Source organism: Myripristis murdjan, chromosome 4 (genome assembly GCF_902150065.1).
Source record: "Myripristis murdjan chromosome 4, fMyrMur1.1, whole genome shotgun sequence".
In the NCBI taxonomy this organism is placed as follows: domain Eukaryota; kingdom Metazoa; phylum Chordata; class Actinopteri; order Holocentriformes; family Holocentridae; genus Myripristis; species Myripristis murdjan.
The window spans coordinates 3,949,920-3,976,484 of NC_043983.1; the positions used below are offsets into that span (position 1 = coordinate 3,949,920).

Here is a 26,565-nt window from a genome sequence, read left to right on the forward strand (position 1 = left end):
CTGCTGCTAGATGTTTAATAAGATATCAGTTTGGACGCCCTCTTCTCCCATACTGCTTTATCTTATTACCATTTTTGTCATTTGTTTAGATATTTTATCATTTGTTTATATTTATATCTCGAACATAATAAGATCAAATTTTGTACTGAGTATTGGACTCATTAAATTGATCATCGATTCTTCTTAGAAATTTTTAATAGGCTTCTGTAAATGCGATTAACATATGAAGAGTTCATTTGCAAAAACAGATAAAAGCCATCTTTAAAATGAATACACCTTTTTCACTGATACTGCTTGGAGTACACACACACACACACAAAGCATGATTTAGGATAATAAACATTATGCCAGGCTAAATAAACATATAAAAAATAGAAATGAATATAAACTGTAGTAAAATTCAAAAGTTTGAAAAGGTTTAATAAATTCAAATGGAGATATGTTTTTGCAAATGAACTCTTCATATAAGAAATCAATACTTAGTAGTGCCCACGTGATTACTATAAATAAGCTGCCATGACCTTGAAATGTGGACCATGTGATTTTTTTTTTTTTTTTTTTTGGAATGGGGTCCTAAATATGTAACATTATATACATGACATATTACATAAGTGAAGTTGTCCTAAAGTTGGTCATACTGATGGCATTGCTGACAGTCAACACACTGCTTATCAGTGCATTTGCTCCAAGTCCCCCTGCAGCATGACCTTGCAGCTGGGACACACCGCTGCTGCATGTGTAGGTTTGACCACACACACACTTCCTACTGCGCTGACAGGTGTTTTCAGCTCTGCTCCTGCACACTGAATATGGCTGGTTTTCTACACAGACCCTTTTCACAGCAGCCATTCTGACATGAAGCAGCAAGAAACCCAGGTGCTACTATTACCACTCATAAAGGTTCAGTTGCATGCAGGTCTATGGACCACACCCTTCATTAATGTCATTAGTAACACCTGGGTTTACCTGCTGTTTCATGTCAGAATGGCTGCTGTGAAAAAGGTTTACTGGTGTGGTTAACTGCATTTACCTGGCAGCACAGGAGTAAAACACGCCCTGATTAGCCGGCTGCAAGATCTGCAAGTTTCTGGTCAAAATTGTAAAGCTGGCACACGTTACAGGGGAGGGACATCAGGCTCCCACCACAGCTGCAGACGTGCAACCACAACAATGTTTAATGGCGGGTGGGGTGTGCAGACATGTGCCACAGAGGGCTGAGAGTCTGCAGGCCAACCACAGACTACACCAGGTGACTTAACTGACCAGTATCTACTGACACGACATGTGAACATACACACAAGTGGAGAAAAGACGTTCACGCATAATACATTTTATTAACAATTTCTATTATACAGAGTTAAATCAAGATAGACTGCAGCATCTTTCAGTGTGCTGTGGTCAGACCACTGATGTAGGGGAAACGTTGGTGTTGCTTGCGGGCTGCTGCTGTTCACAGGTATGGCTGGTCGGTGGAGAGCGGTAGTTCCTTGTACGCAGCACCAGGGGTCACTGGACGCTTTGCTGCGACTTCAGGAACTTGGCTAGAGGAGACCAAAGAGGGGGTTAATACATGCAACACAAATATCATTATTTATCTGTTAAAATGCCCATGGGACAAACTACACTGGCAAAACAAACTGTCCACTGAGGCAGAGAGTCACTGAGCATCAAAGTTCTATAATGCCAAGATTTGGGGCCAAGTCACTCCTAACCGCTACCATTTAGCCCTAGCCCTCTATTTTGAAGACTTCTTACTTCTTAGACTTCTTTGAAGTGGGATGTTGAGGGTACAGAGAGCTTATAAACAATGTCAACTCATGCTTGACTGATACTGGATTTTTGGAGCCGATACCGTTATCAATATTTGGGATTGAAAGAACTGCAACTAATGAGAGTCACCAAAGTTTTTATACGTAATAGCACACATACATAGTACATTTTTGGTAATCAAATAATTGTAACAGAGATTTAATGAGTAGAGTATTTTTTATACAATATTTTTTATACAATATGTGCAGTCCAGTTTTCATATATCAGCCTGCCAATATTGATATATTTGTCATGAGACAATATCAGATAGCTAATATGTAAATATGTCAGTCAGACTCTAATGTCAACAGACAGCAACTGACAATTTATTACTTAATGTTTCTGTTTAGGATCTCTTGTAAAGCAGCAGGCTAATTGTTACATGTCTTTATTCTCATTGTGGTAAGTACTAAATGCAATGGTAGGACAAGTTTTGCTCGATGTTTAGTTTGCTTTTTTTTTTTTTTTTAAAAGCTAATACTAATTTGAAAACTACAAACATGTTTGCAAAACTTCCATTCTGTCACCCAGTTGGTCATGACTTGGATTCAGATCAAGCTGCTTATGGAATAAACAGAAACTCTGTGCAGGTCTGAAGAGTTTATACGACTGAGGAGTGGCTTCACAGAGATTCAGTGAGAGATGAATGTGGGCACAACACAATCCAAGGATTCCATGCAGTAAATGTACAAAAAAAAAAAAATCTGTAATTTGTTAGAAATACGTTACACTTGTTTCTGTTACTCATTTACATGCTTAGTTATTCTTTGTGTTTTAAAACAGGTCACTTTGTCTTTTTTCTTCTTTTGGATTTCAATAACTAGACTTACACTTTCCTCCATACTACTAGAAATGCAAGTGCCATTTAATGTGCTCAGGTCATCTCTCCCTCATTAATCCCAATACAGCCAGTGCTCTATTCTGGCATGGACACAGCACAGACACCGGCTCATTCCTCCTGCCCCATGTGCCCCTGGAGGACAAGGAGCAGGCTGTTTACCTGCCAGCAGGGAGGGCCTTCTGTGAAGACATGACGACTGTGGCAGGAGCTGACTCCCTGCGCCCGTCTCTGGTGTAATAGTAGTTGTTGGCATACTTGTGGCTGGGACCCACTGGCAGTTTGGGTGGTGGCTGGGTCCTATAGAGGGAAAGAGAAAAACAAACAATGTTAAGCAGTCAGAATTGGCCTGTATGTCATATGTATATATATATCATCTTGCAGCAACATTTGATAGCACTAATCTGTGAGCTCCTCATTTTTAGTTGTAGTGACCTTAAATGACCTGTTACTTGCTGTTGACTCAGGGGGAAACACCATCCTGGTTTTACATCTTAGTGCTGCCTTCGACAATGTCAGTCATGACATCTTTTTGACCCACTGTGGGCCAGCATTAAGGGTACAGCACTAAACTAGTTTAAATCCTATGATAAGGCAGGGCTTTCTCAGTGGCTATAGAGCAGTTTTCCTCTTCCTCTGCTCCAGTCACCTATGGGATCCATCCTGGGCACATTTCCATCCTGTCTGTATATGCTACCTCTTGGTGACATTATCAGAAAGTATAACAGATCCTGTCACTTTTACACTGATGATTCACAGCTGTACCTGCCACCACAATGTAGGGGTTCCCTCCAGCTTCTCCTCGATTGTCTTGAGGACATTAAAGTTTGGATGGTAAATAAGTTCCTTCAGCTAAACCGGGACATAACTTAAGTAATTATCTTTGGTCCCCCTAAGTAGCCATTTCACCAATAATCTAGGATACCCATGTTTCTTGAATGTGACTTATGTGAAATGTGTTTCCTTTGATTCTCAGTTTGTTTTAACAAACAAATCAGTTCTGCTGTTAAAAATAGCTATAGCCAGTTAAGAGCCACCTCCAAACTGCTACTAAAAACCTTGAGCACATCAGCCCAGTCCCAGCCTCATTACCTTCCTGTTTATTTTAGGATTCAATTTAAAATCTTGTTGATTGCATTCAAGGCTCTTAATGGTCACAGAGCTGATGCACTGGCCCTCAGCTCCTAGGTCTCTTAGATCTGACAGCAAAACTCTGTTGTGTGTCCCACAGTCAAGACTCAAACCAACATGTGACTGAGCCTCTGCAGTCGCTGCACCTCCACTGTGGACTCAGTTGCTGTTAGACATCAGATGTGCTCCTTCCATCTGTTTTTAGATCGAGGCTAAAGACACATTTTTATTCACTGGCATTCTTGGCCCACTAACTTTTTCATGTGTTGTCATGTCTATAATTCTGTATGTGTCCTTCGTTGTTTATTGTTGTTAATTTATTTGTCACTGTTACCTTTGTATTTAATGTCCTCTGTACAGCAGAGTAATGCTGTCCTCTTATAAAGCACTTTGGTCAGCTTGAGCTGTGTTTAAATCTGCTCTACGAAGAAACTAAATAAGTTTACTTTATACTATTGGTGCTGCTGTCAATAACAACAAAAATAAACTAAACTTCCATGAACTGACAATACCTTGGTGTATTGGAGAAACAGCATACAACTATTGACCACTTAATATTTAATGTTTTGGCTTGTGCAAACAAAACATACATCCTGACTGACTGCTAAAAAATGAACACAGAAAAAAAAAAAAACAAGAATTGTTTTGGCTCTAAAGAAGAAAGATTTAAAGTCTGTGCTCACCTTGAAGACATTAAATCAACAAACCAAGTCAGAAATCTTGGTGTTGTTATGGACTCAGACTTGCCCTTTGTTCCATTATCCATACTACCATACTATTTAGTATGCAAGAAAAATAATTAGTATGTCCCAATACATAGTATGTCAGATGCAGTATGGCAAGAGTACCAGGATGTTCTACTACACCCGGTCAGATTTTGCAGTATGCATGTCAGCATGCTTCTCTGGCCATTCTGACCCACAATCCTTTGAGCAGTGGAAGTTATGTCGCACTGACTGAGCTGCATGTACAGGCCATGCCCACATATGAACATGGAACACAAAACACGAAACATGTGGCGCTACGGACGATGGTGGAAGTGAGCAAGAGCATCAGAGTTCAGGGATGATGTATGTAGTGTGTCCCAATAGTATGCATACAGCATACTACACTACATACTTTGTAAGGGCAGCTGCAGTACATACAAAAAGTAAAAAGTAGTGAAAAATAATAATAGTAAAAAAGTATGCGATTTGGAACGCAGCCCATGAGTCCATAACAACAGGAACAGTCACATGAAGATGCTGACAGTCAGCCTACTATCACCTCAAATTGTGGGATTTCTGTCTCAAAATAATGCAGAGAAACTTATTCTCAAATCACTGCACTGGCTTTCTGTGTGTCAAAGAATAGACTGTAAAATCTTATTACTCGCCCACAAAGCACTAAATGGTTTTTGGCCCAGATGCTTCTCTGACTGACTTGTACGTTGTGAAGCATCCAGAGTCCTCAGGTCATCTGGGAGAGCTTTGCTCAGTGTTTCCCAGAATCCAAACCAGGTGAAGCAGCTTGTAGCTCCTCTGCTTGCTGAACAGCTGAGCTCTGCTGCAGCAGCCAGCTCTTTTAAACCAGGGCTTACAACAGTGTTTGCTGCAGCTCACCCATAAAACACATACATAACCACCCTCTAATCATAGTCAATTTTTTGCTTGTTCTTGTTTTGTTCCTGCTTTTATTGATTTTAAACTTTTTCTTAATGTATTTCTATGCCTCTGTAATGCACTTTGAATTGCTTTGTGTATGAACGGTGCTGCACACATAAAGCTGCCTTGCCTCGCCTGATGCTCACACCAGGTGCACTGACGGAGGTTCCAGCAGACATTACTTCACTGTGTCAAGCCTTCACGGGAAAGCTTGGTTCATCGTTCAGAAACCAGCGAGCTGTGCTGAAGTCTTACCTCTTTGCTATCTCGCCATACCGGAGCTGCAGCTTGGCTTGCAGGTCATGCTGAAAAGAAACATCATATCAATCATATCAACGCTGTCAAACAACCGCTTGGCCTCACGACAAAGTTAAACTGGCTGCCAGGAGCTCAAGCAGCTTTACCAAATTACTGCTCGCTAGGTTAGCTCGTTGTAACAAGCCACACACGAGAGCTTTCACTACGAAACACCAGGAGATAAACTCAGTTTACATTCACAAGTCCCCCTGCCTCGATATTAAAATATGTCTATGGCTGTGCGGCTTACCCCTGATAAATAATTTCGGATCCTCTGAATGATTTTGGTAGCCGTCGCCATGTTTGCTGTTGTGAAGGACACGGCGCTACCGCTGCATCGGAAAAACAGAGATTCCTGTCGCTGAGTTACTGACACCTGGCGGCGCGGAGGAGCACAGCCAGGGTGGCGGGGTTACGGCAAGGCACGCCCACAAACGCAGTGATTGGTCAAAAAATCAGTTATCCTCTTGCCTATTCGCTAAAACAGCTTTGACATAATCTCATACCAAATTATAACTCTAACCTTAACCAAGTGGGCGTATTTTACCCAGAGCTCCGTTGAGATTCATATCTTGTCTGCAGCTTTTGTCACTTGGCCTAAAATTCTTATTATCTCAAATCCTACCACAGTTGACTATTGTGAAGGCTATACCATCATAATACATTTAAAACTATTATCTATTCAGCTTACTTGTGCTGAAATATGATCAAAACTTTCATGCATATGGCTACCTATAAACTACCAATGATACTGTACCTGCAGACCATACACAACAGCAGTCAATTAACACACGTTTAGATGAGCCGAGAGAAATACAAATTTTACTTGGTGCACAAGAAAACACAGTACAGGGCGCCAACGCCAGTATACCATGCAGTCAAGTATTACAGATGTGTGCTTGTCTCATGCAGCATGCACTGAACAGAAGAGTCAACAGGAGAACACATGCACATGTGCAACAGGTCAATCTGCCAGTTTGCTCTGAAGGAAAATGCACCCAAATCTAAAAGTCACTTCTGTGAGGATAGCTTTCCTCCATGGTATCAAAGTGAAGTTTCATCATATCGAGACACGATATAAAAATGATTTGTACATAGCATGTTTGTTCATTGTAAACAATTCTGACAGACTGCAAAGATAATACAGCCACTCAATCACTTCAATCTTTTTTGCACCATTGCCTAATTCTTAAACTTTGTGGGGGAGTTTGGGGGGTCACGGGGGGCTGCAATGACACATCAAAATATGTCAAATACCAAAAAGGCTCACAACAGCCAGCTACAGCCATGGATGGGACAATCAATTCCAAACAAATTCTTTGCACTGGGAAAATTAGAAGTGCATCAGTTCCATATTGGATGTGCAATACTGCTCTGGAGCCCAGGAAAGGTCTTTGTAATGTTAGTTTCCCCAGAGGCCCATTAGGTAAAATCACACTTCCCAAAATCATGGTGCCACAAATTTGTCTGTGCGTATGTCCTCCAAAAACAACAAATAATAATAATATTAATATTAATAATGCATTTGGAATTAATACAGCATTGATATCAAAATATACATCAATATTTGTACAATACAAAGACATAAAACTAACATTTGTTCAAATAAGCCCTGGGTTTGTATCGAATGTAAGGGGTGTCCCTCCACTGCTGTTGTACCTTTCTGTTTTGTTTCATGATCAAAAAAATTCATGCCACAATACATTAGTGCACTTTTACCCCTGATGTAAACATCACTACACAGTAAAGTAAGTAAGAACAGGTACTTTAGGCATGGTGTTTCATACGCATATGAATGAACAAAGACAGAAGCTACAGTTAGAGGAAAAACTCTAAATATGCAAGAGGATCAAAGCTATGCTTTCACTGCATCTTTGCTATAACATGGGAAGCAAGATTCCAAGAAATAAATAACCAAATGTTTTGAATAAACAAAAGCTATCCCTACACATTTCCTTTCTGTATACAAAGAAGACCTTGACTTAGCTGCTCAAGGATTCTCCTTTAAGATCCAAGCTCTGAATAGCACAGTAAGTCCCACTGCCACACCCTATCAATGTCTACAGCTGCTGTGAAATGAACAGGGAAAACCAGAAGCAGAACATAGTCAATGACAAAGAGTCACAAATTTGAATCTCTGGAGATCAGAAGAACAGAAGTTACATCAAGAAGCCACAAAGTAGAAGAATGCATCAAATTCTGCAAGGTCCAGAGCTTAATACTCAGTTTCATTACAACCATTTTCATCTGAGATGATATCAAGATAAACATCTTTATAGTGTAAACAGAGTTGAGATTACAAACAATACAAAAGCTCTCAACGGACAATATCTGAAAAGATATGGCTTAGGGGACACTGCACCGATATCATGGCACAGGATACCCTTTTGAGGTGGCATGACACTGCCTGCAGATGGTGCTCAGGAGTCGCACCCAGCTAGTGCATCCGTGTGATGTGTGATATTACCCTGCAACCGCTGCCTCCACGTGGGTGACATATGAAGCGTTTTACCAAGGGTTTCACACTGCAAGCAGCATAAGAAGAAAGTCATAGGAAGTCCGTTCACATCCTGCACGGCTGAACGACCAGGGAACGTTGGCCGATGTGTGGTCAAAGCTTGTTGGCCATGGAGGAACTTTTCAAGGTCATTAGTCATCAGCTGCCAATCAGATCTCCGTGTGTCCTTGTTTCTCACCTGACTGTTTTCATGAGCTGTATTTCTGCCTGACCAGTGCAAAATGGAGAACTTGATAACAGCCATTAAAGGCTTCCCTGTTCTCTACACCTTTAACTAAAAAGACTACAGGAGTAAATGTCTCAAAAAAAAAAAAAAAAAAAAAAAAAAAAAAAAAAAAGCTTAGAAAAGTGCAGTAATTTGCTTCCATCACTTGGGTTCATAAGCTCCTTAGCTTTTTTATTGATTGGTTTTTCTGTTAATGTTGACTAATACTACCAAATTAGCGCTTGTTTGCTCGCCGTGTTGACTCATTAAAACAATGTTATGCTATGAAAGGTAATACCAAAGCAGCATAAAATACACAATTTGCCTATTCAAAATGCTGTATATAGAAGCAAAAGGAGCCTGTGGCCCTGCACACAACTGATTGGAATATAGAGTGACCCGTCAACCAAGTTGCTCACAGTGTGAACAAGCAGTTATTCTTAGCTTTCTCAAGATCAAGCTCATAGCAGTAGTACATGGTAAGTAGCTGCACTGTTCAATTCTAAATTAACATTGAGGAAAAAAGAAAATCCAGCCAACACTTGAGTGTCCAGAAATGACTTTTGTGACTTTTGGTCCTGCGACAATTACACCCACCGTTATCAAACGAGTCTGTACCTAGACAATTTGATTTAAAAAATAGACATTTATAGAAAAACCCAGTCAAAAGACATAAAACCACATTTTATGAATACAAAACATGTTTTAACCTTGGCTTGTCAACCAATCACAACTTCCCTCTTTGTCCCGTGACCAATTCATCATAGCTTACAAATGTAATAAATAAGACCAGAAAAACTCTGGGGTTAAATATTCACAATAAAAAAAAAAAAAGTTTCAAGTAAAATCTCCCCACCAGCCCAACCCAGACAAGTCTGATGATCCAGCCTCCAGTTCTTCTGGCTCAGATTGAAACACTTTGGGCCACGTTTTCCCTTTGCACTGATGTAGCCTCGAGAGCCGTGACAGCACTTGAAAATGAGTCATCGGTCCAGATTAGTCAGGGTCACTTTCTCAGCTGCTTCTTCAGTGGGCTTTCCCCTCTGCGCCCACTCTTGCTGGACGCTGGTTCATCCTGAAGAGCAGGGGTAGTGGTTTCTGCTGCCTTGCTGGAGGCGTTTTCAGTGTGAGAACGCCCTGCCTGTTGATGTGGAAATGAGGTGTCATCGATCCCCGGCTCAGGCTTATCGCTGGTGTCCTCCTCTCCATCCGAACAAGGCTCCCATTCGTCCTGCTCCTCGCTTTCTGTTGAGCCCTGCACAGCAATCTGGGGCACCAGGGTGAACCTCCTCACCACTGGCACACCTTGCTCCACGTCCTCACCGGACTGCTGGGAGGCCATCCAGGCTATCCGGCGCTGCTGCGGCTTCTGCTGCTGCTCCTGTGGCTGCTGAGCTTTGGCTGTGGGGGTCGCCTCCGTGGGACTGTTTTTCTCCTCTGGCTCGTCAAAGCTCACCTCCTGCACCGCCTCCTGCTTCTTGAAGGAGTCGCGACGCTCCGAGAGGTTGAGCTTCCGCATCACGACCAGCTGCTCTGATCGCTCCAACCCAGAGTCCCTCAGCCTCTGGCTGCTGATGTAGCCTCCCAGCCTGCTGTGCTCAGTCCCAACATAGGAGCCCGCACAGGCCCCCTCTGCCTCGATGTCACCCAGCAGGTCGCTCTCGCCGTACAAAGGCACCTCCAGCGTGTGCCTGCGGAGGGTGTAGGCCTTCTTATCGCTGTGATACCCGCCAGACAGTTTCTCAGCCGACTGCACCCTCTTGAGAAGAGGAGACCGGGGTGGCTCGGCGCTGCGGGGGCGAACCACGTGCCTAATGATGGTGGGCGGTGACAGAGTCTTGCCGTGGTAGGCGTGAAGTGTTTTGGCGATGCCCGGGAGTGGAGAGGGCGAGCGCTGCGGGGACAGCTGCTGGGCAGATGAGGACGAGGATGAGGACGTGCAGGCCAGAGGCGAGGGGGGGATGCTGCTGGTTGACTTGCGACGGCCCACCTTAGTGTAACGCTGGGTGCTGAGCTTGGAGCCCAGGCCGTGGAGCGAGCTGGGCCGGATGTGTGCAGCGGGGGAGCTGGGGGAGCTGGAGCAAGGAGATGTGCTCTGAGGGGAGTTGTTGTCTGGGAAGCAGATATAAAAGAGTTTTAAAAATGACCCATCAAAATGATCAAAAGAAAATCAAACAATGCAATATAAAATAAAAACTGATCGTCTGGTGGTCATATTGGAGGTCTTCAGCTCTTGAGAAACAACATCTGTCAAAAGTTGACAGTTTTAAAGATGTGAGGTCAAGATACAATCTGAAATAGAAGTTTTCATATCTTCATTGCTGCTGTTTGTGGAAATCACCAATCAACTCCACTTTAACAGAAATGGCTACAGTTTTTGGAATGATTCTCCTGAAACATGGCAGTAAACATTTTTTGGGGCATTCAAGACAACTTGGGGCAAATAAATGATACAATATGTGTATAGTTTCTGGGTGAAGAATTCCTTTACCACATCTGTTTTTTGCATGCAACTCAGAATGTTTCAGACCACAGACAAGACACTGTACTATATCATAGTAAGTTACATTTGGACAAAAATCTATTTTTTCACACTATTTACTTTTACATAGAACAGTCATGAGCTGATCCACACCCACACCACAACAAACCTTTTAATCAGATTATTAATATTTATTTATTTTTTGGACTTTCATGATGGCACCAGATGTGGTTGATCTGAGATTTGTGATGCAACTGTGAATTCCCTGTTGGCCTCACATCTTTAGAGCTTCAAATTCGATATCGACCTCCGTCTTTCCAGTTCAATTACTGGAAGATAACAGTGGGGCCGTGCTGAGCTCACCGGTGGCCTGGTGGTCGGGTGCAGGGCTCCGGCAGGGCGTGGAGGGTCCGGGGGAGAGGCTGTGCGTCGGGGAGCCTGGAAGACTCTCACTGGAGGAGACGGAGTGATGGAGGCCCGAGGAGAAGCTCCGACTGCTGTGCATCACCGTGCTCTGCTTGGAGAGTTTCTTCAAGATGCTGCGTCGCCTGGGGGAGTAAGAGCATGAGTCATGACCTCAGTGTAGTTCAGCAGGAAGATCCGTGTCAGGGAATACATATTTTCACTTATTCCACACTCTGCTTTAATAAATGCGGCAGTGCGTGCAGTGATCCACAAATGACACCAGGGGGAGGCGGAGGACCGAGTTTGGATGGTCGGCATTTCCAGCCAGTCAGACTGTTACTACCATCTCTGAGTACACAGTAGATGACTAACACTGCAAGATGACTAACACTGCAGCTACTGAGAAGAAACTACACTTGGATCCAAAGCACTCACCTGTCATAATTATCCCTCCTCTTGCTCTTCTTGCTGCGACGAGCCATCTTGCCTTTGTGTTTGGTCTTTCGAGCTGGACCAACCTTGATTGACGTGTTCTCAAGAGCAGTGGTCTGAAGCGCCACCTTGTTACCACTCTGGGTATTTCATAAACAGCAAAGAATGAGAATTAGTAGCTTTGAAAAAAAAAAAAAAAAACACTGTCTCTGGTAGCACTGAGCTTGTATGGGAGTCTGGTTGGATTAAGGCAATTTCAGTGTCAATATTCCACATTTCCCATGTAGGATTTCCTTATAGTGCCAGGTTTCTGTGTAATTAGTGCAACAGGGATGGCACACCTTGTTGGGTGATGTTTCCCATTGGCATTTAATAATAAAAATACATTTTATTTAAAGGCGCCTTTCAGGACACTCAAGGACAATAAAAACAATCAATAAAACATAATAATCAATGAAGAACAAAGTGCAATTTAGAGGTTACAGTTCATTTATATGCATATAATGTGCATAAACCATGATAAAAACTACAACATGCCAATATCTCAGAAAAAACAACTCATGGCAACCAAACCCAGTAGCCTGGACCGGATCACCGCTATAGTACAAAATAGCAACAAAAGTCACAATTAAGTTTGTTATGTCTTTTATCCAATCATGCAAGGGTAACTCTACAGACATGCATAACTCTACTGATCAGGAACACCAATGGGAGTGAGCTGTTGTACCTTCAGCAGCAGCTCTATCATTTCAGGGTGGACAAGGCCTTGGACAGACTCTCCGTTCACGTGGGTGATGAGGTCTCCGGCCTGAAGCCCCGCCTCCTGTGCAGGGCTGCCCTCCTCCACACTCTGTTGCAGCAGAGCGTGAGAATGAAGTAAACATGTCATTTGCAAATTATCAATCCATCTGGTGACAAAAATCGACACCTTCTTGTTGTTTGGTGTCAAACTAAAGCACATTATGTGTCACTGTTCAAGATGCGGCGTGAGTCACAGGCAGACTCTGTTGACAAAAGAATGTGTTTTCAAAGAGGTGAAATCTATGATGCTAAGTGCTCATACTACAGCGTGGTGTGTCTGCACTGCACTTGCGGCGTCGGTTCTCTTGCACTTTCCCTGTGATTCTGAAGTACTGATTAACTCCTTTCCACTGCGGCCCTTTCTTAGATCCATTTTAGTGGGGGAGGGAATACTCAGTGTGGCATCTACTGTTGGCTTTTTATTTCTCCCTGAAGTGGTAAACATCATCTGAAAGCTGAGAACCTGAACTCTGATTTGTGATGCAGCTCAGCTCTGTGTGTCAAGCTGTTATAGTCATAAATCTGCAATAAACATTGTGTTTTGGTTAGGCATCTAATTATTTTTTGGATGGGGGTAGATAATAACGTTGGGAGCAGAAGATAGCTATTCCCATGCTACATTATGTGCCATAAGTTGTTGCAGCAAGATTTGTTACAGAAATTTGGTGCAAAATTTAACCATTGTGACTACTCAAATAAATAAAAACGGTCAAAAATCCCTCCATAATCACATCAGAACATCAAGACCTTGATGAACACCACAGAAAATTCATGCTGTGATCTGGTGTCAAAAACGTTTGACATTTGGAGATTTCTGCGGCACTTTTTGGCAAATGGATGGTGAGCATTCTGCTCAGAAACTCTACTATATTGACAAAATACCGGGAAAGCCATACTTCCTCTGAATGTCCTAGGTCTCTAGTTTGTGGTTGTTAAGTTTCATGAGGCTGTGATTATCCTAGAGGTCACCACAGGTCATTTTAGACAGTGAGGTCAAGTTTGAAAAATTGGTCTGACTCCAGTGAAATGGCTGCTATGGGGGCGAACATCATCACACATTAATCTACAAGAGTCTCAGCTTTCCAGTCAAAGCCAACTGATGCAACTCCAAGACTGTTTAGGCCCCAGTCTGCACAAACACACCATTTTACAACAGGCCACAAGAACACATGTGGACTGCATGCAAAACCTCTAACCTCTAACTGAACCCTCTGAAAGACAGTATGTGGCCCCGCCCGCCAGCAGGCTGTTGAAACAGTAAGGGGTTAATTTCATGGGGCAATTTTTTTCCAAAATATGGTTAGGGTTAGTGTTAGTGTCAGAGGTACGCAGTTGCTGCTGGTTGCCTTTGCGGTACTCACCGAGACCATGTGATGCACCGTGTAGACGTCGCTGTCGCCCATGTAGACCCGGATGGCCTGCAGGGTGAAGCCAAACTTCTTCCCCGAGGTGTGAACGATGATGGGAGGCCTCAGGCTGCTGAGGCTGAGCGACAGGTCCCGGCTGGGGGAGGAGTCACGTGACGAAGGGTTGGAGGATAGCGAGCGAGGTGAGATGGGGCTGGGCTGGAGGCCGCTGGGTGTGTCGTCTGAAACAGAGGATCACATCCATCTGAAAACATCTACAAATCAATCCATACACTCAAAGTGCTACACTGTTTTCATTGTTTGTTAATACTTATTCTAACTAATTAGTGGTAAATCAACATAATTACCATCACAAATAGAATCAATTACATTTTTCAGAAAAATGGACTAAAATGAATAAACTTTCTTAAAAGGTAGATTTTATGGCAGAGCTGTTGCATTGAACTGCTTTAGATTGGACAGGTGGACCTGATAAAGTGGACACTGAGTGTATGTCCTTATGTCATGAAGATTCAAATGAGCTCAAAAAGGTGGGGAAATTCTATTCCACAAATAAAAAAGTAAACTGAGATCGGCTGAGGTGGCGATGGCAACCTACCTGTGGTGATGATGAGGGACAGGGCGGAGACAGAGGCCGACTTGGGAACCTTCCCCCCGCAGGGAAGCCTCTGTCTGTCTGGGGTCTCCAGCTGGTTGCCAAAGCGCCGCGGTCCACTGGGCTCTTTGGGGGACGAGTGTTTGCCCCCGGTGCTGTTGCTGCGAATCCTAATCCTTCGCAGGTTGGACACAACCACCTCAGCTGCAGTTAGCACAGGTTCAAGATAGGGGAAAAAAGTCAATGAACTCTCAGTAGCCATTAATACACTGCAAAAACTCAAAATCTTACCAAGATTATTTGTCTTATTTCAAGTCAGAAATGTCTTATTCCTAGTCAAAATATCTCATTACACTTAAAGTAAGACATGATCACCTCAGAAGTAACTTGGTTTTAGACAGTTGTCTCTTGTTTCAAGTGAAAATTTGCTTGAAACAAGTGAAAATTTGCTTGTTTCATTGGCAAAATTTGTTTCTTGTTTCTAGCTAATTTTCACTTATTTCAAGTGAATTTTCACTTTTTCCACTGGCAAATTTTGCCAATGAAACAAGCAAATTTTCACTGGTTTCAAATGAATTTTGACTTGAAACAAGTGAAAATTGTCTAAAAACAATTTACTTCTGAGCTGATCATGTCTTATTTTAAGTGTAATGAGATATTTTGACTAGAAATAAGACATTTTTGACTTGAAATAAGACAAATAATCTTGGTAAGATTTTGCGTTTTTGCAGTGTAGTAGCTGTCATCATTTTTTCAAGTATTCATTCACACTAAACAAATCATAGTCATTAAGATTTTAAAAGATTTTCTTCAGCATGCAGCTTGAATCTCTATGCCAGGGTTTCTGCAGAGGCCACTGCTGATCTTCCAATACCAAACCCGCTTCCTTTCATTTTTGTTGTTGTGTCAAACAGGGAGGCTGCAGGGCTAAGCCAGTGGTTACAGATCATCAAGGAAACTCAGCATCACAGGGTCAATTCCAGCAACACTGTGCACTCTGTTCAAGCATTCTGAGTGGGACACTGAGCCTCTGACTGTGCAGTGTGCACTTATGGAGCATATTTACATGCATAAAAATTTTAAGCTGATTAAAGCAGTGCTCAAACTTCTTAAGCCGTCATGCAAACGCCTTCATCTGATTATCTCTGCTAGAGTGATAATCAGAGCGCATATAGACCTAGATTTATGCTCAAACTTTCCATTTACTGCTGCATGTGAACGCCTTGTATTTCCCCCCCAACCATCACCACCTTTTTCCCCATGGAATGTCTTTCCAAAGCAAACAACATGACAGCAGAGTGGTTAGTTAGGCAGATTATTAAGCAAATCCATGCAAGCTGGGTTATTCGTAAAATCACTTTGAATCATGATGTAACTGAACTACTGTCTTAAGCTGATTACTCCCAGTAATCAGGCTATGTAAATGTAAATATGCTCATTACATACCACTCTGGATATGAGCAGAGTTATTAGGTACATAGAGAATGAAGTGTCCATGTGAGTTTACCTTCGTCGTCGGTGGAGAAGGCGAAGCGGGGCATGGTCTCCAGGCTGTGTGTGCTGCTCATCACCAGAGGACTGCTGCTCCTCTCTGACTGAGAGGAACTGGAGGAGGCCCGTGGACGAAGGCTGAAAACGCATGACAATGCTGAATTATTAGCCCAGCTCTCCTGGAGTTTTACTGTACAGTGATCTACATGCTTTTTTTTTAGGTGGGTTTTTCCATCCTGGCAAGAACATCATAAAACAACTTTGGACTTTTTCCAAATGAAAATGTAAAGATAATAATTATGGACACAAGACGTTAGCTGTCTGCAGCTTCACTTTACTAGAGGACCTACCTGGCCATGCGGCCGGGGTGCCTGCGCTCCACACTGCCCTCTGCTGGGATCGGGGAGGGGCTGAGCCTCCCCCCCTCCCAGCGCTCCTCCTTGTCCTCGCTGTGGCTGCGGTCAGAGGAGAAGCTCAGGTTGGACGGTGTTGCTAGATGCTCTGTGCTGCTGTAGACCTGAGGGATTGAACACAAGAAGAGACATTTTATACGCAGTCGCATACAAAAACCAAACGAGAGATGTTTTAGGAGAAGCTCATTTGTGCCGGACCTTCCTCTACCTTCAGCGGTGCTCAGACCACTGTGATAGATGGAAGGAGAAATGTGTTACAGTTCCACCATCTAACTTCTCCAGAAATGACTCTCATTTTTTAAAAAAAAATCCAAGATGTACATTTCAAATACACCATACATTCTGTAAATAACAGAGCATTGGAGTTGCTGTGTGATTTAACGACACACGACTCCCATAGACTTCAAGTCTTGATGATGAGCCAATAGGAAATGCTACCCATAGGAACTGAACCACAGGACGTACAGACGTGAAAATGCCATCGAGCATCTTGTCTCATTCTGGGTATGTCAGAACATCTGGCAGAAGCTAATGTTCGCCAGTGACTGTAGGTTTCAGTTTCTTATGAATTCAGTGTTTTGAGATGGAAAGCACCTCTATGATCTGTAGGCGAAACTCACCCACTCTCAAGATCACAGTAAGCGATGGCTCCATTTCAATGCACCGGCTTGCTACTTACTTATGTTGCAGGGAAGGTGGAGCAAAGCAGATATTGTAGCAGCTATTGGCTATTATACACACTGTGTAATCATAGCTGTGAAAACTATTATTTGTGTTATTTCTGATGGTAATTCAATGACAATGCCACCATGATTTAGCTAGAATATGTGCCTTCAGAGCAGAGTAGCAAAACTGGCATGTGCACGTCATGTTTTGGAGTGCACCCGACATTCTGGAAGCATCTAAAATACAGCTAAAAAAATCTGAACAACATTGGCCGCGCGCACACATGTCACACTTTAACATTATAACTGGGAACTATGTCACGCCGCAGGTTCAACCACAGCTTCATGAGTCAATCCGCCTCCCAGTGCATGTATCTGGGCAGGCGCCAGCATCACTAGTCAGTGCTCCTCGGAGGTGAGCCTTGACTTGACGTAATGAACAGAGAGGCTGCATTTTATTTCCCTTTTTAGAACATGGGTGCGAATGAAGAGTGGTGATTTGCATAAATGGGGCCATGTGCCTTGCAGTGATCGGAAAAAAAAAATGAAAAGAAAAAAACCTTAGTTCTGTTTTTGATTGGGAGGTTTTACGGTTCATGGAAAATTTATGGTTCCAATTTTGTGTACACGTTTACATCACACTTGCAGTAAAGACCCGGCCTAATTTTGAGACGTACAGCCAATCCGCCGGTGGTCCAAGATCGATGGTGGTAGCCACAGCTGCACAAATACTGAGGCAGTCTGTTTGATAAAGCTTGTGTAGATGAAACAAGTGCAGCGGCTGCCAAGTGCAGCCGTCTTACCGTAGCCCGGTGGCCTAACAGACAAAGCATAACCCGGAGACTGATGGATCAAAATGCTGCTCTAGCTGTTATGCTGCAATGTTTTGTGTTGTTTGTGTTGCACAGCTCAAAAGACACATTTTAAGGCACCAACAATGCCAAGGTTAGCTGTTCCATGCCCATACCACCAATGTTGACAAGATTCAGTCATGATTCTATAAATCCCCTTAGGTAAAAGAATCCATTGAATGGCACTTATTTCTTCTATACAGTTTCAGACCGCTGACTATTTTCACACCTCTCCCAAAGCCCCACTTGTCAACAGATGCAGATCTTACTTTGCTGAAGCGATGTGACCAGGAAGAAAACTGTCGGATTTCCAAGGAAGACTCTTCATCATTGGTTTCCTCATCCTCATCGGAGGCCATGTGGTGGTAGCGCTCCGAACGTGCTGAGGAAGGAAAGGATGTCAGAAATATTTATACAAATACCCTTAATTATAAAAATAAAAACATTATCTGAAGTTGGTCGGGTGTATAAAATATAGAGAACCCAGTCTGTAAATGTCCATTTGTCAGGACGTAATCTTCTATGCTTATTTCAATCTTCCGATTTTTTAATATTATATATATATTATATGTGGAAATGCCTCTTGCTCATCCTGCTTTGTGGAATACCTTTAAGGAATAACAATGGCTGTTAACCAGATACATTGATGAAGTGTCACTGAATATCTTCTGAAATTTTGTATATTATTAGATTTCTATCCTTAATCAAACATTCATCCTTTGATTTACAGATACAAGTTACTATCATCAGGATATAGCATTATCTTTTCCACAGTTGTCTAGCTAACTTTCTATCCCTGGTTTATGGAATACCCTCATGTTTCTTTCATATTCCTTGCATTTTCTCTGAGAATATCGGTTCGTATGAAATGTTTTTGTTGTTTTTCCGTGTAACTAAATGTGCTGGCTGTCATAATGTCACTGACTCCCCTGTAAAAGGAAACCACATGTCAACGGGACAAACCCAGATGAATAAAAAGTTGGATGGAAATAAGACAAACATATTGTGTAGACTGTAACCTACTGTCAAAGTAGCTGGTGTCATCCTCTGCCTCCAGCTGAGGGATGAATTCAGCTTTCTGTCGCAGGAGTCCGTTCCAGTCCAAACCCAGGAAGAAGGGGTGCTGTTTGACTTCTGAGGCGCCGCCTGCAGCAGGACAGTCAAATATCGAGTCAAATGTTGCATCAAGATTTAAAACACTTTTACCAAAAAAACACTTACACTAAAAAAAAACAGGCAAAATCACTTAAATCCCCATTAAATGTATGCAGAAATGTTAAAACTGTTTCAAAATGCTGTCTACCTTTAGTCTTGTATTTTTTAATGAGTATTTCATTTTCAATTCTATTCCCTCTTGAATGTGCAACCTACTTAATTTCCTACATAGTTATTTTTCAAATTTTATTGATTTCTACACTCTGCATGTAGATAATTTCTATATAAATTATGATGATTATTATTATCACCATCATCATCAGCATCGTCATCATTATCATAACTATGATTATTATTATTGTTATAATTATTATTATGCATAGAGAAGTCACTTAATGTGATTTCTGTCATGTGCCTTGTGGTATCTTTTCTACTGATTCCAGATTTCAGCCTGGTGTCAGTACGATGTCAGACACCATTATCGGTGCCTCCCTAGCCTGTCACTGTGTTCATTAGCAGTCAACTCAGCAGTACCAGTTCCCAGTCGCTCCAGTGGGCTCTGCCTCAGCAAGCGGGTGATCATGTCCTGGGCATCGGCAGGCAAGACATCGTCTCCATCAGGCCAAATGATGTCGTCTGCAAATCACAGAAACTCAGACTGGTCAGAGGACCACAAATTTAAGCACCAAATCATGCAAAAAGCAGAGGTACACTCAAGGTATTAAACAGTTGAGTAGTAGTTTAGTAGTTTCATTGAGTATGACCGACTCTCCTGTAAAATAACATCAGTCTATGGAATATGTAAAGTAGACTAAAACCACATTCAATATTGAACTTGGATGCATTTTTTTCTGCATCTTTGAGGGAGTTTGGGGGAACTTTGTCTGATGTCCAGATGCACTGCACCTGAGACCTGAGGGCTTTTAGTCGAAGGACCAATGCCGTTTTCTCTGTATACCGTACACAAGCTGCTTGTCACTCTGATCATAAACATGCCTCTCAGCAGAAATGAGCTACATTCGAGCCGATTTGCTAAGAGGGCTAAAAACCCTCTGGTGCACAGGAAGTGATGTGTTTTATCTTTGTTTGGAATAAAGAGAAGAAGGATTGGATAGTTAGTATGAGCAGCGATAGCCACTAAGGCTTAGCAAACTATGAAAAGCACCATCACGGTGTCCCACGGCTACTCAGCTTCACTGACAGTTGATCTCTGGGAAGTGTAGTACAAAATGTAAAATGTGCAAGTGCAAAAAGTGAGCTTTGTCTTCATACAATAGTGACATTTTGGTGCTTACCACTGACTACTTGTCCAAAAAGCTCTTCCGGCGTGTCTCCAAAGAAGGGCACGCAGCCAACCAGGAATTCATAGAGAATGATCCCCATAGCCCACCAGTCAACCGGCTTCCCATAGCCCTGCCTCAGGATCACCTCCGGCGCTATATACTCTGGAGTGCCACACACCTACACAACCAAGCCAAAACAAATCGGTTTGGATTACAACAGCAGCTGCTTTCATTAACACTGCACTCGCAGGAAAAAAATAAACAATTTATCTGTGTTCTTTTTCTTACTCAAGTATCAAGATCCTTGAAATTGTACTGCATGATTTAAAAAAAAAAAAAACTGTCAATAAAAAGCAAGCATCCTCCGTTATTCTGGGCAAACCTTTTGTTGATGCCTGTGTTCATAAAACATTAGTGATATGCTGATCTTTGCAAAATGCTGCACAGTTATTCATTCATTGTCGAGACTGGCAGTTTCTTCCATCGAAAGGCAGCCTCACCTGTTTGTCCACAAACTCTCTGGTGTCTTTCTCCATGTGACCTTCACACAGGTTGGTGGTCATATTCATCAGGCCAATTTTAGACAGGCCAAAGTCGGTCAGCTTGATGTGGCCCATGGACGTAATCAGCAAACTGTTGGGTGGAAGGAGATGGTCATGACCCTTGAAATCCATTATTAATAAACCGCAACCCCCTGATAAGTCTACCACTCTGAAAACACACTGCCATGGAGTGTTTCTCTATGGTGTTTTATTTTCTTATGGCTAGTATGGAAATTTGCTGGTAAAACACCAAAAATATGTAAGTTGCCTAAATTTTACAGGGTGTTAAAGAGGTTACCCGCTGGTTTCATGGAGAAAATGGTCGTTTTAGGGACAAACCCATGTTGCAATGACTTTCAAAGGCACAAATGCCATAAGACACGGCAAGAAGAGCATTAAGTCAATTGTTATAATTTTGAGCCCAAAGAAAAAGAAAAAATATTGTACCATGGCTAGTGGTAATCAAACTGTAACTTGGCTGTTATGACAGAGTGAGTGATTGACGCCATGTGACTGGTTCCAGTTTCTCAAAGCCGGGCGAGAGCACAGTAGACAGCTTGTATTCATACCTGTGGAGCCTTGTCGGCAGACCAGGATAGACTGTCATAATATTTCAAAACATTCTGCTAGGTGCTGTGGTGAAATGCATATAATGGAAACCATGGAAAGATGGACATTTTAACTGTAATATAGTTTTTTGGACAGAGGAGAGGCAGAATGAAATGCATAATTACAGGGGACAGGACTTAAATGGGGGGTAACCCCGCCAGATTAACAGGCAACGACATGGTTGCAGTTCTTCCCCTGGGTTATGATAACCAAAATTTCAATACTTCTTAAACACCAGTGTAAAAGTTTAAATTCAAATTTCAATATTTTTTTGCTATAATTTGACCAACTTCTGTCAAGAAACGTGCACATTGTAATAATTTCAATGACTGGAAACTGAAAACACTCCACAATGTGAAACTGGGAAACTGAAAGTGACACTGAAACTGACACCCAAATGCACCCAAGCGCAAAAGCTGCTGCTAGAGAATTGAGTTTTTTAAACCTAGTATTGATAGTGAAGTCAAAATTCTGGTATTGTGATCGGTTTCTACTGCTGTTCTCCTACACAAACCACACTGCAGCTGCTCAGTGATTCAATGAAGAACTACAGGGCGCTGGACCTATAGTTGTTTGCACTGAATGAGCATTGATGCTGCTGTGTCATTCCCACAGAGTTGCTTTTGTTAGTACAGAGTAGCACTAAACCAGTGGGAAAACCCCTAAAGCAGTGGTGGGCAACCATGAGTATGTTTACATGCACACCATATTCCGGTTCGGCTCAATATTCCGGCTAAGGTAACTGCGCCGCGGCAACTGGAATATTCCGTTTACATGTTACTTGGCCTGCCCCCGTGTTTCGGCGTATTCCACTCTCTGACGTAATGCGACACTCAGCCGCGGGGGGGCAGCAGCACGCGTATAGGCGTCTGGTCTGCCGGAAAAACAGACGAAGAAGTCTTCTTCCTCGTCTTCTTCTTTTTCTTCTTCTTCTGTCGCTATTTCTATGTTTTCTCCCATGGATATACTCCGTGATATGTAAGTCTTTCATTAGCTGAAGGTGGACTGCAGTCTCCTGGCTCTTGCTGCTGTTCACCCTGCCGTTTTCCCCGCTTGCAGGTAACCATAGCAACAAAGACGCCACAGAATTCCTTGTGAGTCGAGCATGCGCAGTCGTGACTGAATATTCTGGTTCGGGGAGTTTTCCGACTAAGGTGGTTACATGCCCCAATATTCCGGTTGGAACAGGCATATGCCAGGGGTCTTATTCGGAATTCTCTCCAACCGGAATATGACCTTAATCGGGTTCGGTGCGTGTTTACATGACACGTGCGCACACGTGAGCAATACAGGAATAAGGTGTGCATGTAAACGTGCTCCATGTCAAACAATCATTCCAACCAAAAACTCCACCGGGTGATTTCACTGATTACCCCACTTTAAAGCAGAGAAGAGGAACTAACCAGTGAAATCACCTGGAGCAGTTTTTGGTTGGAACGAAAACCTGCAGACTCTGAGCTCAGGATGGCACCTGGTTGCCTACCCCTGCCCTAAAGCTAAAGTGAAGCTGATGTTAGTTTGTGCACTCACTTGTCAGGCTTGAGGTCTCTGTGCACAATACCATAGTTGTGAAGGTACTCAAGAGCCAGGACTGTTTCAGCAAAGTACATCCTTGTCATTTCCACAGGCAGCGGGCCCATGTTCTTCAGCAGGTTGGCACAGTCCCCACCTGGACAAGACAGCAAAACATCAATCTACATTATGTTAAGTTCACTGGCCATTTTCCTTAATGGCTTTTGTAACCTCATACCGACCAACTGACTCTCCATGCAAGAGCAAAATGTGTTACCTATTGTCACCACACCGCAGCTTTGACCAGCACTCCTTGACTAAATCCAAACAACCATCTACCAGTGATTTGAGTAGATGCCATGGTGTGATGTTACATGTTATTTGTATGAACAGGACACCAGGCTTGGGCGGTTGGATGAATATATCAGCTGTAGGGGATTGGCTGAGTCCATGTGGGCCATTTTGGGGGATTTTTTTGCATGACAAAAGCAGTGCAGCTCCTTAAAGGGATAGCTTAATGTGTAGGTTGTGTGTGTGGTCAGTGTGCGGTTGAGAGGCAGAAAGACACAGAGGCGGTGAGTATGAAATTAGCAGTGTACCTGGGAACGTAGCAGAGCAGTGTGTGTACAGTTCAGGCTACTCGTCAGTGAATAAATGATACAACTGCTCAAGAGCCAAGCCAGTTTCCTGTGTTTCTTGTGTAAAATGAAGGGGGTTAACCCTCAACTTAGCACCAAACGGTTAGTCCAACGACACCAGGCTCACTTAAAGTGGAATGGCTATTAAGGTGGACCAGCTCTTCTCAGTTAAGTTTCAAATTTTGACATATCACCCAGCCCTACAGGATATGACTCTGACTCTAACCCAAAACGTAATTACTGCTGTTGTGGACAGTGCCTAGTTTCCACAATGTAAAATGTTTCAAGTGTTAAATACACAAAAATGATAAATGGTTGTGATTAGTTACAACAGGACAAATGATTGTATATAAAATTTATCCAGCAGCCCCTGGCCTGAACCATCTGAGTATCCCTGGTGCAGATGATGACCACATACTTCCTCTGATATGTATCGAGTTCCCAGCTACTTGTTTTCATCTCACACAGAGTGTACTAAAAAGTGAGCAGAGGTTCAAATTACACTCGTGATCAAAATCTTAAGACCAGTTGAGAAATTGCAAGAATTTGCATTTTGCACTGTTGGATCTTAAGAAGGTTCTAAGTAGAGCTTCAAAATGGGTTTTTTTTTGCCATCAGGAGGTCATGATAGTGTGGTTACCTGACAGAAAATGACACTAAATCCACATTTTTGCCAAGATTTGGGCTTTTAAAGGCAGTGGTCTTAAACTTTTGATCAGCTGATGAACAGCCTATTTCAGTTTAATGGTTGTTTGCAGTAAATTGCTTACTCAATTTTTTTTTTGTCTCACTCCCATTTCTTCTTTTTGCATTTTGAAGCTCTACTTAGAACCTTCTTAAGATCCAACAATGCAAAATGTAAATTCTTGCAATTTCTCAACTGGTCTTAAGATTTTGATCAGGAGTGTATCTTCACCCCCTCACCGCAAACAGGCGCCCCAACCAACCAGTAGGAGTCACCAGAGCAGCAAAAGGGACACACTGCCTAACTGGCTTTCTACCTCCAAAAGCAGTGAATTGTGCACATAGGCCCTGGCCCTAAATTACTGTGTGCTTTACAACTGCACAAACCATATACATGATCTAAGACTTTATTTTTTAAATTATATTTATATTAAACTTAGTGTCCTGTGACACTCACTGTTACCTGCTTGGGATAGGAATGTCAGCGAAACACCTGTACATTACCTTCCACATACTCCATCACCATGCACAGGTGACGCCGTGTCTCAAAGGAGCAGAACATGGAGACGACAAAGGGGTTCTCAGCAAAGGTGAGGATGTCTCGTTCCACAAATGCCTGCTGGATCTGGTTCCTCAGAACCAGGTTCTGCCGATTGATCTTCTTCATGGCAAAGCGCTGGCGGGTCTCCTTGTGGCGGACCAGGTACACGGCCCTAAGCAAAACCACATGGACCACGTTAGACCTGTTCGCCACAGCAGACTAACAAAAACAAAGGCTTAAAAAACATTTAGGGGCTGTACTGAAAACACAAGGAGTTCCCAGTAGGGTTTGTTGAGGAACCCTTTCACGGAGCTCATGAAACTCCACAACACCTCTTTGATATGTGTGTTCTTCAAACAACCCTTTGGGCTTATGTCTTCTGATAGGAACCCTTAGCTGTTCACTGGCTCCTTTTGAATTTTGGAGGAACTCCCTTTATTTTGTTTTGTGACAGTGAATGAAAGACAACAAAAAAACAGACAGAATGAAGACAGATGGCAAAGATATATCAAACAGGCCAAACTGACCACCAAGTGCTTTTTAACAGAAAACGGACCCATCTCCTTACCCATAAGCCCCGTTGCTGATGAGTTTGATAGTTTCGAAATCGCTCTCAAGAGGTTTCCTTCGAGTTGGTGTCAGCGACTGAGGGCATTTATTCTGCACAGTGACAGCAGAGGCACAATGTTAGAGGCTGAAGCCAGAGAAAGCTTGGAAGCACTAACTGTTGATCATTTGATGCTCCAAATGTCATGCGTCTGTGGCAAAACTGCAGGTGGCAGATCTGAAGTGTCAGCAGCACCAGTGCCAGCAATCTCTACACTGTGATGAACACTGTGCTATCATAATTTCTGCTCCATGGCCTGCCTCATACATTTAGAGACCAGCTTGTTCAGATCAGATACAGTTACATTGTCCATATTTTGCCCCCACATTTGCAGGATTTTTCATTACTAGGCCAATTACCCGCTTTGCTTACAGTCATCAGGATTACAGGGCAATTTTAAGAATTACCCTTTTCTCCTCCACATCTTGGCTTCCTGTAGCCTACTTCACAAAAAGAACATCCTGACTTAAAATATTCATGATATCCTTTTACGTTAAAATGGGTCAGCGTGGTTCCAGAAACCACACAAAACCACCATCCTGATCCTCTGTTGACACATTTGGCACAGATGCTTCTAGGTGGTTCAGAATCAATTCAAAACCACTGACACAATCTAAAGTGTGTATGCATGCTATTTGCAGTACATCTCTTCCTTTACTCTCGTGTAAAACCATCACCAATCCTAATAGCAATTACTGTTTGCATCTACTGGTACAGTCAATGATAATAACAAATGCTTTACCTCTGCATTGGCATCTGATTCCGCAGCGCCCGAGGCACTGGCATCATACTGTTCAAGCTGTACCATGTCTGAGAAATACCAGGGAGACAGATAATATTAGACATTTGGGCTCAGACTCAGCTCTCATCACTGTACCCGCCTCCCTCTGCACCCCATTTCACAATGCCCATTCACCGTCAGGCATTCTGTCCTGTGAACTTGGATGGACTGTTGCACTTTGTATTGGTCATTTGTTGTTGTTTGTTGTCAGTCAATTTTTCATACCCCCCATTTAATTTTGAATTACTGCTCATATCTAAGTTTTTGGAC

At 42.7% G+C, this 26,565-nt stretch overlaps 2 protein-coding genes across 4 annotated transcripts in view; both read right to left on the reverse strand.

Annotated features, from left to right (window-relative positions):
• Nucleotides 1–1,310: 1,310 nt before the first annotated feature.
• ndufa7 (NADH:ubiquinone oxidoreductase subunit A7) lies at nucleotides 1,311–6,095 on the reverse strand. Its single transcript, XM_030050559.1, has 4 exons — nucleotides 5,969–6,095; nucleotides 5,677–5,726; nucleotides 2,810–2,947; nucleotides 1,311–1,541 (listed from the first exon to the last, which is right to left on the reverse strand). The coding sequence occupies exons 1-4, from the start codon at nucleotides 6,017–6,019 to the stop codon at nucleotides 1,451–1,453; spliced, it is 330 nt and encodes a 109-aa protein (XP_029906419.1). The 5' UTR covers nucleotides 6,020–6,095; the 3' UTR covers nucleotides 1,311–1,450.
• A 417-nt stretch (nucleotides 6,096–6,512) lies between these two features.
• mast3b (microtubule associated serine/threonine kinase 3b) overlaps nucleotides 6,513–26,565 on the reverse strand; it is a 48,797-nt gene continuing 28,744 nt past the window's right edge. For 2 of the 3 annotated variants that reach the window (XM_030048994.1, XM_030048992.1), the window contains 17 exons: nucleotides 26,257–26,324; nucleotides 25,476–25,567; nucleotides 24,871–25,079; nucleotides 23,063–23,201; nucleotides 20,882–21,014; nucleotides 20,394–20,559; nucleotides 19,633–19,734; nucleotides 18,967–19,089; nucleotides 18,213–18,325; nucleotides 16,365–16,531; nucleotides 16,031–16,152; nucleotides 14,527–14,727; nucleotides 13,923–14,149; nucleotides 12,488–12,610; nucleotides 11,764–11,900; nucleotides 11,287–11,471; nucleotides 6,513–10,553 (listed from right to left, as the gene is read on the reverse strand). In XM_030048994.1, coding sequence (XP_029904854.1) covers nucleotides 9,448–10,553; nucleotides 11,287–11,471; nucleotides 11,764–11,900; nucleotides 12,488–12,610; nucleotides 13,923–14,149; nucleotides 14,527–14,727; nucleotides 16,031–16,152; nucleotides 16,365–16,531; nucleotides 18,213–18,325; nucleotides 18,967–19,089; nucleotides 19,633–19,734; nucleotides 20,394–20,559; nucleotides 20,882–21,014; nucleotides 23,063–23,201; nucleotides 24,871–25,079; nucleotides 25,476–25,567; nucleotides 26,257–26,324 — 3,413 coding nt within the window. In that variant the 3' untranslated portion in view covers nucleotides 6,513–9,447. The remainder of the gene's footprint in view (nucleotides 10,554–11,286; nucleotides 11,472–11,763; nucleotides 11,901–12,487; nucleotides 12,611–13,922; nucleotides 14,150–14,526; nucleotides 14,728–16,030; nucleotides 16,153–16,364; nucleotides 16,532–18,212; nucleotides 18,326–18,966; nucleotides 19,090–19,632; nucleotides 19,735–20,393; nucleotides 20,560–20,881; nucleotides 21,015–23,062; nucleotides 23,202–24,870; nucleotides 25,080–25,475; nucleotides 25,568–26,256; nucleotides 26,325–26,565) is intronic. The other variant, XM_030048993.1, reaches the window with a different exon arrangement.

Bases quoted from the DNA above. Each gene is read 5' to 3' on its own strand.
- ndufa7 (XM_030050559.1), bottom strand. From the start codon at position 6,019: ATGGCGACGGCTACCAAAATCATTCAGAGGATCCGAAATTATTTATCA. The intron at 5,727-5,968 runs GTAAGCCGCACA...GTTTCTTTTCAG, and splicing joins TCCGAAATTATTTATCAGGG to CATGACCTGCAAGCCAAGCT. The intron at 2,948-5,676 runs GTAAGACTTCAG...TTCCCTCTATAG, and splicing joins TATGGCGAGATAGCAAAGAG to GACCCAGCCACCACCCAAAC.